At 39.9% G+C, this 15,852-nt stretch overlaps 1 protein-coding gene across 1 annotated transcript in view; it reads right to left on the bottom strand.

The window, feature by feature from the left end:
* The window catches only part of exoc4 (exocyst complex component 4), a 582,261-nt gene that overhangs the window by 23,761 nt on the left and 542,648 nt on the right, over positions 1-15,852 (bottom strand). Inside the window, exons 14-16 of the mRNA XM_060842705.1 lie at positions 12,083-12,224; positions 6,234-6,412; positions 2,638-2,797 (exon numbers count right to left, since the gene is read on the bottom strand). Coding sequence (XP_060698688.1) covers positions 2,638-2,797; positions 6,234-6,412; positions 12,083-12,224 — 481 coding nt within the window. The remainder of the gene's footprint in view (positions 1-2,637; positions 2,798-6,233; positions 6,413-12,082; positions 12,225-15,852) is intronic.

Below are 15,852 nucleotides of genomic sequence, written 5' to 3'. Positions count from 1 at the left end.
CTATACTATTGCAGAGTCACAAATTGCTTTCTGCTTGGCCCATGATAGCCACAGGGCACTATCAGTCAAATGCACTTCACAGACGATACATTAAACTTCCAAACTAAAAAGTGAAAGTTTCATAAGTAGAAATAACCATTTATAGAGTTATAGAGATGTACAGCACGGAAACAGACTCTTCAATCCAACTTGTCAATGCTGATCAGATATCCCACCTGACAGCACCCGGCCCATATACCTCAAAACCCTTCCTAATCATATACACATTCAGATGCGTATTAAATGTCGCAATTGTACTAGCTTCCACCACTTCCTCTGGCAGCTCATTCCATGCACAGTTTCCCCTGAGGTCTCTTTTATATCTTTCCCCTCTCACCCTAACCCTATGCCCTCAGTTATGGACTCCCCGACCCAAGGGAAAAGACTTTGTCTATTAATTTTATCCATGCCCTTCATGATTTTATAAACCTCTATGAGGTCACCCCTCAGCCTCTGACATTCCAGGGAAAACAACCCCTATATCTCAAATCCTCCAACCCTGGCAACATCCTTGTAAATCTTTTCTGAACCCTTTCAAGTTTCACAACATCCATCCGATGGGATGTAGAGCAAAATTGCACACAATTTTCCAACAGTGGCCTAACCAATGTCCTGTACAGCCGCAACATAACCTCCCAACTCCTGTAATCAATACTCTGACCAATAAAGGAAAGCATACCAAATGCCTTCTTCACTATCCTATATACCTGCAACTCAACTTTCAAGGAGCTATGAACCTGCACTCCAAGGTCTCTTGTTCAGCAACACTCCCTAGGACCTTACCATTAAGGTGTGTAAAACCTACTAAGATTTGCTTTCCCAAAATGCAGCACCTCGCATTTATCTGAATTAAACTCCATCTGCCACTTCTCAGCCCATCGGCCCACCTGATAAAGATCACGTTGTAATCTGAGATAACCTTCTTCGCTGTCCACTACATCTCCAACTTTGGTGTCATCTGCAAATTTACTAACTATACCTCTTATGCGCACATCCAAGTCATATATATAAATGATGAAAGGTTGTGGACCCAGCACCGATCCTTGTGGCACTCCACTGGTCACAGGCCTCCAGTCTGAAAAACAACCCACCACCACCAACCTCTGTCTTCTACCTTTGAGCCAGTTCTGTATCCAAATGGCTAGTTCCCCCTATATTCTGTGAGATCTAACTTTGCTAACCAGTCTCCCATGGGGAACCTTGTCGAATGCCTTACTGAAGTCCATACAGATCGCATCTACCGCTCTGCCCTCATCAATCCTCTTGTCACTTTTTCAAAAAAACTCAATCAAGTTTGTGAGACATGATTTCCCACACACCAAGCCATGTTGACTATCCCTTGAACAAAGGTGTAACTCAAAGCTTGAAGGTGATGCAATGAGAGGTTTAAACATCATTATTATCTGGCTCTAAATTTAAGTTAATTGAATCCCTGTCCCAATCAAACCATGGGTCCTTAGATAAGTCTGATATTCACTTTATGAGTAAGTTCACTTGTATTTGACAGCAGTGAGAATTGCCCAAGTACAATAGCAAAGTATTGCAATCTCAGCAGCCAAATGCACTGGTCTAAATTTTCCTTCTGGGTTTGGAGAACCTTTTGCCAAAGCTGAAGACAGCAGTGGGCTCCATCATCCAAATTTGAGCATGTATGTTCAAATGACATGATAATACGTGAACAAGATCATCAGGCCTCATTTTGTTTCACTATTGCCATGGCAATGCAATTAAACCAGATGGAGTTAGGGAGGGAGAGATCCAGATTGATGGTTAGCGTTTCCAGGTTTGGAACTGATTGTCAATATGGTCACAAAGAGCAAAATTATGTTCTTTTCAAAGTCAGGTTATGACTCAGGTTTCAGCTCAAATTCTTTTCCATAGTCACAAATGCAGAAGCTTTCATGAAGCAATACTATTGCGCAGCAGTTAGAACAAAGGGGTGTTTCCTTACTTTGTAAGTAAAATTCCTATGCAATATTTCAGAGTGGTGATTTAATGTAGCTTCATTGATGTTTATAAAACTGTGTTTATCAAAAAATGTATCTTTGCAAGTATCCAGTGTGCCACCTGTGAGCAACCTAATATAAATAACTGAAAATGACTTTATAAAATATTATTTACTAGTTTTATTGGTGTACACTCGTAAGTTTCTTAGAATATTCAATATTTTTTAATGTTAAGGGCTTTGAAGAGGTGTCTGTTAATGGCTTTGCTTAAAAAAAACTTTATTTTAAAAACCTCCTCTATGATCTCAAACAGATGTAATTGTTGGTGACTCACATATTGGTTATTTGTGTCTGAGGCATGGTCGGTTACTTCGGTGGGGGTGAGGTTCCAGCATAATGCCTTTTAAAGTAGTAGAAATGTGATTTGTGAAAGCATCATCTCCAACAGCTCTCACCCTTCTTTTTAGGATCCGACTAACCACAGTGCTCTATTACTCTTTGTAATCTTTAGCAACTACTCCTGGCCACAAGGAAATTACATCCTTACTATATTTTCCTACAACAAATAATTGTCTGGAAGAGAAGGCCAGGGACTAACAATTATGATTGTCAGACTTGGTTTTTCCTAAAACAACTGGTTTCACATACTAACCTTGCAAAGTCTAGGTCCGCCTCCCGAGACATGGTAATGTTGGTCAGGTTCTGCTGTAGTACAAATATGTTCCGACACATCTTCTTGATTCCTGATTCACTGATCCGCTTGAAATACTGTGCACCATTGATCAAAATGCAGGAAATCAGGTGGCCCAGGCCTAGATTTGTGGTGCAGGAACAGAGAAGGGAGGAATAAAAACAATTAAAAGCCTCTCAGAATTAAAGTCAGTTACTTAGTTCCAACTTGAACAGAACTAAAGCCAAAAGTTATTGAATGTGGATCAATGTCCAAATCTGTCTATTATTATTCACTATCCATACTCACTGGGAGGTAACATTGGGAGCAGACCTGACTCAAAGCCAAATTGCTGCTGCAAGCTGCTTCCTTGCCTGCATAACACCCTCCCCTACCATGACCAAATTTTCATTTTCATAACGAATACAAGCAGCTTTCTTTTCATTTATCTAGCTTCAGAATACACAGATCAATAGCAGCTACGTTCCCCATACTCTTCACAGGGAATCATACCTAGGACTGTAGAGATTGTAACAAGGTCAGCCAAGTGAAACTCAGAAAATGAGTTCCCTGACTGGATCGAATTAATGGCCCCAACTGGGGAGTCCTGGCTGATAGATAAGAACGTGTGTGTCAAACATCCTTTCACTCCGAGAGCTGGCTCTGAAGGAGATGGATCAGTGTCAAGAACTCTCCGTGTGTAAATAAAGAGTGACTTGGTGATGGGCTATTGGTCTCTGTGGAGTTACTTCAGTAGCGACAAGAGTGGGATTAATGATGTAACCATGCAAAAGTGCCTACCAGCTGAAGTCCAACTGGATTTCAAACAGGTACTACAACTGGCTTTATCAGTGAAAGATGTGGCAGGTGGAGCATATAAGTTACAGGGTATTCTGATGGAAGTCATCAGATGCGCCAGTCTAATTGAGCTTGGGAGCACCATCTGAGTGAAAGGGACTCTGGGCCAGCCCATAGCAAAACCAAGCCTTCACTAAACGGTTAAAATTCTTTTCAGGATTTGGGATAACAAGCCATTGTAGTTGTTGCTGGTAGATGGACTGGAGAGCAAATGAGTCCCACGAGATCTAAACGGAGTAACAGAACTCAGAGCCGGGTATCCAGGAGAATGCACACCCTGCATGTCCACCTACATTGGATTTGGAACAACTTAATTACTGAGCAACATTCAAATAGAATCAATCAAGATAAACATCTGGTCACCTGGTATTAATAGAGATTGATATTGGTGCAGTCATTTCAGTGATTGCAGAGCTAGTCTTAAACAAAATCACCCTGGACCCCATTACACATCGACTGTGCGGGTCCTTTCATGGGCTCAATGTCGTTTGTTATTGCGGACACCCACTCAAAGTCACTGGACATGCACAAGAGTTCATTTGTCAACCATGACAGAAAAATGGTGCGTATCTTTTGCAATACAACGATTCCTGGAAGTGTTAGTCATGGATAGCAAACCATCAATTACAAGAGGAGAATTTGAGTATTTCCTAAAGTCAAATGGGATTTGATTTGTAAGAATAGCTCCATATCATCCAACACCCAATGGTCGGGTAGAAAGTGCAATCCAAACTTTGAAGGCGCACTTAAAGAAACAGCCTACAGCTTCACAGGATGCCAAAATGATCCAGTTCCTATTTGATTAGAAGACCACACCTCATGCATCTAGAACTAGCTCTAATAGAGTTGCTAATGGGAAGAAGACACTGCACCAAATTAAATCTGACCTTCCTGGACCTGAGGAGGAGAGTGAAACAGCATGCCATTTCTTCTGAGATGCTCTGGGCACCAGAGGCAAGCTACTATACATTACACACCATTTGTATCAAAGGCAGAGTTGGAGGAACCTGATCTGGTACTAAAACACCCCAGGAGAAGCTACAAAATAAAAAAACTGGCCTATGTCTTTGGACTCAGAGGGGAATGATTGTAATGAGGTCAGCCAGATGGACCTCCTAGAATATGAGTTCCCTGACTGAGGCTGTTAATCTGGTCCAATTAGGGAACCCTGGCAGATAGATAAGAGCAGGAGTGCTAGACATCCTGTTCACTGTGACAGCTGGCTCTGAGGAAGTCGAATCAGTATCAAGGTCTCTCCACGTGGAAATAAAGGGTGACTTGGTGATGGGATATTGGCCTCTCTGGAGTTATTTCAGGGATCATTTGGCTGGCATGTGACAGCTTGCAAGGCCCTAACTCAAATATGAACAAAATAAACGAGTGAAATTTAACTTAAGGTTTCTGAAAGTTTTAAATCAGGTTTGTGCTTCTTTTTGCTCGATTTGCTACCAACTTTAACTCAATGATACCTTTATAAATTTAAAAATTAAATTACGTCCCACTTCTCTGTCACCCATAACATTGCCATTTACTTTCTAAAAAGTACAAACTCTTAATGTGGTTCTCATAACTTACTGATCTAAGTCTTGGACTCATTTTTGCTGTTTTTCACTAAACTCATCCTAATGCTCCTTATGTTTTCCCTTCAGGGCTCTGTCAGCTGGTAATGAATCGCTGTGTGACAATCCAGCAGCTTTGTAAAGTAAATGGAGGAATTTGCAATGATAAAACTGGTAACAGGATGAGCTGTAGCTGTGGCCCTTCATCAATGACAAAGGCAAATAAATGAGAATGTCCAATATTACAGTGTGAATGTAACTGCACAATATATAAACCATTCCACAAAATTTTATTTTATACTTCCTTGACTTTAATTTTCACTCCTATTCTAAAAGCAGTAGGTTAGAAACTTTGTCGCCAGATATAATCCTGTGCGGGATTTCAAGGTATCATTTGCAGCAGTATGAATGCTGCCTGAAAGGGAATGGCTGACTAATCTGAATGGACAAACTGCAGAATCTAGTATGGAGGAAAATCTAATCGGGAGATGGCCCTTAATATAAATAATGGGGTGAGGGAGAAGGTAACTATCATCACCAAAAAGTTGAGCATCTGCGCTTTTATCTCAAAGTGTCCACCATGTTTGCCTCCAACAGCAACTGCACTTCAAAACCATTAGTTGGCTGTAAAGCACTCTGGGATATCCCAAGGAAGTGAAATGTTTTTCTTTACAGTACATATTCACTGTTTAGCCCTAGCTGGCTGCTAATCACATGTAACATTCCTTCCACAATAACACCTGAACTACCATGTTGCACAAAATGAATTATCTCCTTTTTAAACAAACATTTAGTTGATTATGCCCATTTTGTATCCAGATATACGCTTCAAAATGCAACAGTTCTTGAATTTGTCATTAAAGGAAACATCTAATTTAAGGGAGAGACACATTGCAAATGTACTGTTATACATGCAGTTGACTGGGAGGCATTGCATTGCACCAATTTAGTTCTTAAATATGCTTATCTGTCTGTCTATTACATAAATGTAATTCAGTAATGGAGGTATCATTTGTCAGCTTGTGTCAATAAATCTCTTCTGAATCCAACAGTAATTTCAGCAATCGATTTTTTGGTGCATTAACGGCTGAAAGTCAATGATCATAAAGCAATTTTCATGCAACCACATCTGGCTATATTGATTCAGATTCAACTCTTTACCTTCAAAAATGTATTGGAACTTGTGTTGCTGCAGACTGCCACTCATCGCTTCCTCAATGGCACTGATGTCTTTGTTCAGTCGCACCACCAAGGGGTCATAATCCATGCTCTCTGCATTTGCAACAATGGCATAGTTGCCTTGCTTGGCCAGTGGGATTAAATAGTGAAAACAGTGAACTCTGAGGAAACAAGAGAAAATAGTGAAGTTTCAATAACTGGAAGAATCAAGCAAATGACTGCTTGCGAGGAAAGCTATTATTCAGGAATTACGTGCACAGAATAATGAGCTTTTCAAGGCCTTTGGCTTCCATTACCATCATTCAGCCTTGATCTAATGAAAAAAAAATGTTTGTCCCCAGATTAATTAGTATTTGTAACTAATTCATCAGCAGTAATAAGTTGTTAATTATTGCCACTGGGGCTGGCTATTCTGCATAAGGAGATATCTTAACTGCACTCCAGTAACATGCATGGCGATCAACCAATCCAATCAAAAAACTATTATAAAAAACTCAGGACTGCTTCATTTCAAATGGATTATTCAATGTTACATTTGTGAAAGAATCTCACAAAGACTTAGTGATATATATATTTGCCGTGAATATTTGTATCACGTACAGGGCAGGCAGTGACTATCTCCAGTGAGAAAAAATCCAGTTACTTCCATCTAATCTCTTGTAGTATCAGCGTTGAATCCCATTCCACAAATTTTTTTTTGACTGTGGGTGAGTGGGTTGTCAAAGTTTTGGAATTTTCTGCTTAACACCAATATGTAGGCAATATCTGCACCAGGACTGAGGTGATTTCAGGGGTAGTAGGAGCTACCTGTTCCTACCTCCACCAACATTTAGCCTTCAACTATAACAAATGAATATAGATTAGCTGGTCCAAACAAACTGCTTTCTTCGTCACAGAAGTATATTCACTTCAAACCCTCAAACTACATTACTTTGGGCAATCTGAAGATGGAAAAGTATCTTTAGAAATGGCTGAAGAGAAAGAAAAAGGATTGTCAACAGCATGACCCCAGAGTCTCCATTCACCCCACAATATCAAAATGCCCCATTCTCTTTATCATACATACTCAGAGAGCTGTGTCATGCTAGTGACACACTACACCAAAGGCCTGAGAGAAGGGTTTTGAAACAGGGTAACTGGGCCCAAAATGATAACTCTGATTTTTCTCCACAGATAATGCCAGACCTGTTCAGATTTCTGTTTTTGTCTCTGCATAAGAGAATTTATCTCAGCGATCTTAAGGTGCCATTACTGATTGGGTTGTGGATCCATTATTTAAGAGCAATGCTGCCTCCGATCCCCACAACTGACATGCTGACAGCAGCACTGGCTCCTGATAACCCAAGGGTTTCCTGACGCAGTATGTAGATAGGCCAAGAAGGGGCAAGGCACACTGGATTTGGTACGGGTAATGAACTCGGCCAGGTGGTAGATTTAGAGGGAGGTGAGCTCTTTGGTAATCGTGACCACTATTCGGTTATGTTAACTTTAGCAATGGAAAGGGATAGGTATATACCACAGGGCAAGAGTTATAGATAACGGAAAGGCAATTATGATGTGATTAGGCAAGATTCAAGATGCATAGGATGGGGAAGGAAACTGCAGGGAATGAGTACAATTGAAATGTGGAGCTTACTCAAGGAACAGCTACTGCATGTCCTTGTTAAGTATGAACCTGTCAGGCAAGTGGTCAAGTGAGGGAGCCATGGTTTATTAAAAAAGTTGAATCTCTTGTCAAGAGGAAGGCGGTGGCTTATGTTAGGATGAGGTGTGAAGGGTGCTTCAGCGTTACAAGTTAGCCAGGAAAGACCTAAAGTGAGAGCTAAGAGGAGCCAGGAGGGGACATGAGAAGTCGTTGGCAGATAGGATCAAGGAAAACCCTAAGGATTTCTATAGGTCTATCAGGAATAAAACAACAATCGAGAATAAGATTAAAGCCGATCAAGGGCAGTAGTGGGAAGTTGTGCGTGTAGTCCGAAGAGATAGGAGAAGCGCTAAATGAATATTTTTCATCAGTATTCACACTGGAATAAGAAAATGTTGTTGAGGAGAATACAGAGTTACAGGCTAATAGACTAGACAGGACTGAAGCTCACAAGGAGGCGGCGTTAGCAATTCTGGAAAATGTGAAAATAGATCAGTCTACTGGGCCAGATGGGATTTATCTTAGGATTCTCTGGGAAGCCAGGGAGGAGATTGCTGAGCCTTTGGCTTTGATCTTTATTTTGTCATCGTTTACAGGAATAGTGCCAGAAGACTGAAGGATAGCAAATGTTGTTCCCTTGTTCAAGGAGAGTAGAGACAACCCTGGTGATTATAGACCAGTGAGCCTTACTTAAATTGTGGGTAAAGTGTTGGAAAAGGTGTAAGAGATAGGACTTATAATCACCTAGAAAGGAATAAGTTGATTAGGGATATTCAACACAGTTTTTGTGAAGGGTAGGTCATGCCTCACAAACCTTATTGAGTTCTTTGAGAAGGTGACCAAGCAGATGGTTGAGGGCAAAGCGGTTGATAAGGTATATATGGATTTCAGTAAGGTGTTTGATAAGGTTCTCCATGGTAGGCTACTGCACAAATTATGGAGGCATAGGATTGAGGGTGATTTAGCAATTTGGATCAGAAATTGGCGAGATGCAAGACGACAGAAGGTGGTGGTTGATGGGAAATGTTCATCCTGGAGTTCAGTTACTAGTGGGGTACCATAAGGATCTGTTTTGGGTCCCCTGCTGTTTGTCATTTTTATAAATGACCAAGATGAAGTCATAGAAAGGTGGGTTAGTAAATTTGCAGATGACACTAAGGTCGGTGGAGTTGTGGATAGTGCCAAAGGATGTTGCAGGTTACAGAGGGACATAGATAAGCTGCAGAGCTGGGCTGAGAGGTGGCAAATGGAGTTTACTGCAGAAAAGTGTGAGGTGACTCACTTTGGAAGAAGCAACAGGAATAAGGAGTACTGGGATAATGACAAGATTTCTGGTAGTGTAGATGAGCAGAGAAATCTCAGTGCCCACGTACATAGATCCCTGAAAGTTGCCACCCAGGTTGAAAGGGCTGTTAAGAAGGTATATGGTGTGTTAGCTTTTATTGGTACAGGGATTGGGATTCGGAGCCATCACGTCCTGTTGCAACAGTACAAAACTCTGATGTGGCTGCACTTGGAGTACTGCATACCATTCTGGTCACTGCATTGTAGGAAGGCTATGGAAGCTTTGGAAAGCGTTCAGAGGAGATTTACTAGGATGTTGCCTGGTGTAGAGGGAAGTCTTATGAGGAAAGGCTGAGTGACTTAAGGCTGTTTTCGTTAGAGAGAAGAAGGTTGAGAGGTGATTAATTGGGACATATAGGATAATCAGAGGGTTAGATAGGGCGGACATTGAGAGCCTTTTTCCTTGGATGGTGTTGGCTAGCACGAGGGGACATAGCTTTAAATTGAGGGATGATAGATATAGGACAGATGTCAGAGGTATTTTCTTTACTCAGAGAGTAGTAGGGACATGGAACTGCCTGCCTGCAAGAGTAGTAGACTTGCCAACTTTAGGGCATTTAAATAGTCATTGGATAAACATATGGACGAAAATGGAATGTATCGGTTAGGTGGGCTTCAGACTGGTTCCACAAGTCGACACAACACCGAGGGCCAAAGAGCCTGTACTGCACTGTAATGTTCTCTGTTCTCAGTAAAGAGACCCTAGGATTGACTGTGGCACACCCCTGACTAAACTGATAAGATAATCCTGGTATACGAATGTCCAGACCCCTAATTGAAGCTGACCACTGGAACATGTGACTGTGTCCAAGCCCCTGGAATGAGATCAGATGATACTCTTGATTTATTGAGCTGGTAGCCCATGACTGAAGACAATCCCTGTGGACTTAACAAGGGACTACTCCACTTAGACTTTGAGGCATAGCTGTTTGATTAAAGCACATTCTGTGTGTTTGCTAAATCAGCAGCTGCCCAAGCAGTAGGTGTGACACTGACATGCCACAATGCCATACAGAACATTGTCTGCCTCCATGACTGTCAATTGCTGGTAAGCATGACAAGCAGCCTAGCTTTGCGACTGTGCTAAAAGGCAAGGAAGGACAGAAATACTGTGGGTCCATGAATTCTGAATGAGATGGAAATGCAAAAAGGCAAGGCAAGACAAGGTGGGGAGGAAATGCTTTGAGCATCTGATTAGAGGTGAGTGAGTGCTAAGACAGCAAAAGAATAACTATGAAATGCACCTTGCTCCATTCCATGCATGAGTTTGTTTCTGTGTGCAAAATGGCCTGGCAGCTGCATAACGATGCAGGGTGTTAGTGCAATCCAAAGTGTAGAACTGAAGTGCATTGCCACGTTTTAAGTGAATCAGGTATGTACTATGGTAATGTAGTAAGACTGATGTGCATCTAATACCAAGCTTGATGGATGGGGAGTGCAGATTGTCACTGTCTAATGAGCAAAGCCCAAGATGTTGGGGGACTGTTGAACAAGATAGAGGTCCCGAGGAGCAAGTGGCAAGTTGGAACCACCAGGTACTTGCTCTGAATTTCATGTTGGGAATTGTCACCATCTAGTTTATCTCCACCACTTGGGAGAATAGCAAATTGCACATAACTGGGGTGAGAACAGGTAATAATGAGATATCAATCCATGCAAATAGGTTTCTAGCTGTTCACAAGTGAGGTAGTCTCGCTGTTCAAATCTTCGATGGAAAAGTGGATTCCTTTTCTTGTCATTGAGGACCTTGTTATTCAGACCTTGCCATATTTCATTGGGGCTGGAATAACTTTTCCTAAGAAAGGCAGTTTGTTATGAAAAGACTGATAATTTTCTTTCCCAGTATCTTGTGGTTTCTACTCCTTCAAACATTGTTCATCTTCATAAAAATTGAAAGAAAGACAGAGATTGCTGGAAAATCTCAGCAGGACTGGTAGAATCCATGAAGAGAATTAATGTTTCAGGTCCAGTGACCCTTCTGAGAACTCTGATTTCTCTTCATAGATGCTGCCAGACCTGCTGAACCTTTCTAGCAATTTCTGTTATCGTTCATCTTCAACTGCTTCCAGGTTTAAGAAAAGTCACATCTGAAATTTTAACTGGTCTGCTCTCGTCATCAATAAACCAACTCTACGCCTCTGACTTCTGTTTTAAAACATGTTTCATTTAAAACACATTCATAGATGGGACCGTCTCCAATAAAAATATTCACTTTCCAAGGGATCAAGAGGGCAAATAGAATGGTCTTCCAGTTCATGCCACCTTGCGAGCTTCTCTGTGAGATTTACATTTTTTAAATACCTTCAAGCTATAATCATTTCTTACTGATTTAATTTTTCATTCGATGCTTTAATTCAATAAGTATTTGTTTAAAAATTGGCTTAACAGAAGATATTGATGAATTCAGTGTCTGAACTTGAGGTAGCGGAAATGAAATAGAATGGAAAAGAGGAGGGAGATTAGAGAATGGGGAAAAGGATAGAAATGCTAGGCTTAACAAATTAATTCAACCAGAACTTATTCATTCGAACAATCTGAGACTTATAGCATTAATTATCAGGAAGCATGACTAAGGCATATAGCATTAACATAGGTAATATTTGCATTAATGTAGTGCCTCTCCACACTGAAGTACATTTTGAAAGCTTCACAGAAGAAATTACTTTTGACGTGCAGTGATAACTGATATTTGTGAAAAATAGGCTCAGACAGTAATTTTTTTTTGAAAACGAAATAAACTGCCAGTTACAACAAGAATGTTGGTCCAACATAATAGGACCCCTTTGATGGGTGAATAGCCTTTTTGTATACTCCTATGCTCACTTATGTTGGGATACTGTACCTGACTTCTAAGTGAAGCACCAGCAGGCACCGGTCAGCCATTTCCTGAAATAACTTTGCAAGATCATTGAGAGTTTCCATTATTTGCTCAGACACTGGAGGAATATCCATATTTACATGAACTTCTTGTCCTGGAGAAAATGCTGTGAAACAGGAAAAGATCACAGAAATAATCAGCACAATCTGAGCAAAGTCAAATGATATTGCTTGTAATAAGCACGTATGTTTGAATTTGCTAAAACAAAAGTTGCTCAAGATGGTAAATGCAAGACTCATCGAATTTCACTGTTTAAAGTTCATTTTTGTTCATCCACGAAACCTGGACATTGCTGATTCAGTCAACATTTACTTCCTGTGTCTAATTATCTTCAAGAAGGTGGTGGTGAGCCACTATCCTAAACACAAGTAGTAGTTTGCTGGGCCATTTTAAAAAGCAATAAAGAGCCAACCATACAGCTGTATGTCTAGAGTCACATGTAGACCAGATCCAGGTAGGATTGTTGATTTCCTTCCCTAGAGGTTTTTACAACAATTCAGTGTTTCTTTGCTATTGTTATCGATAGAACGTTTACATTCCAAATTTTCTTAATTTTGGATAATTGAATTTACATTTTTCAGATACTATGATAGGATTTGAACTTGTCTCTTAGGATCATTAATTAAGACATTTGCATTACTAATCCAATTAGACTTAAGGTTATTAATCAGTATTACTCATGCTCTAACTGTGCAAGAAAATTCACCATTCACCTCCCATTTGCATCAACAGCCCCTTCTAAGCAACTGTTCTGGTAGAATCAGCATACTCTTCTCTGATATATTTTTCTTTAAAAGCAGTAAGTGGCAATCAGGGACTGTTGGCAGGATTCAAGATAAGGGGCAGGCGGTTTAGAGACAATTTGAGAAAAAATGTTTTCACTTAAAGGCTGGGATGTATCTGAAATTCACTGCCTGAAAAAGTGTGGTAGAGGCAGGTAGCCTTACAACATTTAACCCTATTGCATACAAGAGCTGAAAAATGAGGGTATTAGGTACTTGATGACTGGGATGGACATGAAGGATCTCTTTACATGCTGTAAAACTGCATGACTCGATGATCACTGTATCCTCTTCATCCTTTTTCTCACTCATAAGGAGGAAACAATATGAGGTGGATGTATGCCATTGTTTGAAGCTTTTGTGTTACATCTGGGGGATGGAGTGAAGACAGATACAGAGAGATAGAGAGAGAACATAGTTGAAATGATATATAGGGGAAGTGGGTGAATGGAATGTAGCAGTGGGGCAAGAATGAGATGGGAAAGCAGACACTAGATTATGACAAGGGCATATTTCTTGTGCTCTTTGCCCCTATTTTGGCATGATTCTTCTCCTTCTCAATGACTTACAATTGATCTGACCGAGACTGGTTAAAATATAAGTGATCAAATCCTTTCTTACTCTATCTGCATCATTCTTTACAACAAAGCATAATTTCACTGAGTAACAACAACCAGAACACTTTTTTTTAAAAAAGTGAAAAGAAAAACACGGTGTTTAATAAGAAAATAATTTTATAATGCTTGTGCAATGTACGTGCCTGATTTTATGTTACCCAGGGCAATTTTGTTTCATGCAAAATGCAAATGAGACACTTTCAATCTATTTAAATTGCTAGAGAGAACAGCTCAATTTACTTGGTTTACAACAGGGCGCTGTTGGCAAGATCAGCATGCAGTGAACTGATGACACTGTAAAGGATACATACCACTAACTAAAACATTACAAATATAAAGATACTTCTAATATTTAAAATAGAACAATTCTCCTATATTTGGTCAGATGTTCAATTTTCTTTTAAATTTACAGCAACTAAACATGACATTTGGCTAATGTTGTCTGTGTTTGCAGTTTTTTCTTTTTCTGGGTTCCATCTGCATTCCCGATGTTCTGTAAAAGTTCAGGTACTGAATTTGTATCTGAAATCATAATAGTCTTTTCATGACATTGATACCCATTAACGTGCTGCAAATTTCTATTTCTATTTTTATTTCACATTTTTGGTTTCATTTATCTATTTAATTTACTTTGTCAATGCCCACTAGTGAGTGCAATGGTGTGCTGCACATTTGGACTACTCTGGAGGTTTTTCTGGAAACAATAAGTCTTATGTTCCTGCTCATGATTGTAAACATACTACATCACATGCACTGTGGTGTACGGCAGCCTTTTCTTTCAAATCAATTCTCTGAAATGTGATGAAGTACAATAAGAGACAAGAATGAAAGTAAAGAGAAGCCTGAAGAATAATAATATTGGACCTGAAATGTGAACTGTTTCTCTCTCCACAGAACTTGCCAAATGTACGGGACTTTTTCAAGACTTGTTTTTATTTCAGATTCCTAGCATCCACAGTATTTAATTTTTACTAAAAGACCAAGTCACTTAAGTGAGGTTACAATACTTATTTTAAAATGTGTGTTTGGGTTTAGATAATTATAATTTGTAGAAAATACACTAAAGAAGTTAGGAAGGAGATGGTGCTTGCATTGATTTTACAAAATGCTCCATTCCATTTAGTTTATAATTTATTTCCTTCCTTTCATGAAAATATGTGATGAAAGGTGCAGAATGTAGAATATGATGTATAATTAGATTTTAAAACAGAGGCAGTTGGGTGTGGGTCACTTCTGTGAGTTATTTTTAAAAGGACAGGAAGTCAATTGAACCAATGATTGAATTACATCAATTCCAAGAAATCATTTGACTGTAGTAGAGTGCCTGGGAAAACCTGTGCAGTATTAATGAATACAGAGTTCATAATGCTGGGTTATGATAGGCAGAATTATCATATTAAGGCAGTAAGTTTAGTTTCATGAACCTTCAGAACAGAAGGTTCAAATGTTTTAGTTCAGAGGGACTTGGGGTTCTAAGAACAAAGAGCAGTTCAGCACAAGAGGAGACCTTTTGGCCCACCAGATCTGTGCTGACACATGACATCTCTTATCAACCAAACACCTTCTGCCTCTGCACGGTCTGTATCCCTCTACTCTTTGACTGTTGATGCCTCTAAAACACTGCTATTATGTCTGTTTCTACCACCCGCTCTGGCAGTGCATTCTAGGCACTTGCCTCACACCTTCTTTAACCTTTTCTCCTTTTACCTTAAGCCTGTGTGCTTTAGGAACTGACATTTCTATCCTGGAAAAAAAGTTCTGACTATTCTTTCTATCCATGCCTCTCAATTTCCTAAACTTCTATCAGGTCACCCCCTCAGCCTCTGACATACAAGTGAAAACAAACCAACTTTATCCAAAGCTAATACCCTCCAAACCAGGCAACACCCTGATCAATGTTTTTTGTATCCTCTCCAGTTGAGAAGAGAAGATAAGATTTTTTTCTCCAAACAGGGAGAGTCAAGCCAGTTCAGGGGAATCAGTCAGTTCAGGAAAAATGAATTCAAGGTGTGGAGCTTCCAAGCTAGGAAAGCTTGGATCTAAGGCTTCAAGTTGTTAGACTGAAAAAGTTCAGGCTATCAGAATTGAGAGGCTCATGCCAGATGATTCAAATAATTGTTTTAAAAAAAGATATAATTGATATGCCACTCGGATTGAGTCTCTGCAATGAATTGTGTTGGGAAACAGGTTGCAACTTTGTACTTACATCTGTGTAAAGATTTTTCTAACTGTTAGGCTTTGTTTATTTTCTTCTGTTATGTAATAAACTTATGTTCTATTGTTGAAGATAATCTGCAGTCTGGTGGGAATATATTTTGCTAACCACAGACCAACT

Source organism: Hemiscyllium ocellatum, chromosome 23, assembly GCF_020745735.1.
Source record: "Hemiscyllium ocellatum isolate sHemOce1 chromosome 23, sHemOce1.pat.X.cur, whole genome shotgun sequence".
NCBI classification, from domain to species: Eukaryota; Metazoa; Chordata; class Chondrichthyes; order Orectolobiformes; family Hemiscylliidae; genus Hemiscyllium; species Hemiscyllium ocellatum.
This window is presented reverse-complemented; position numbering and strand designations above follow the sequence as displayed.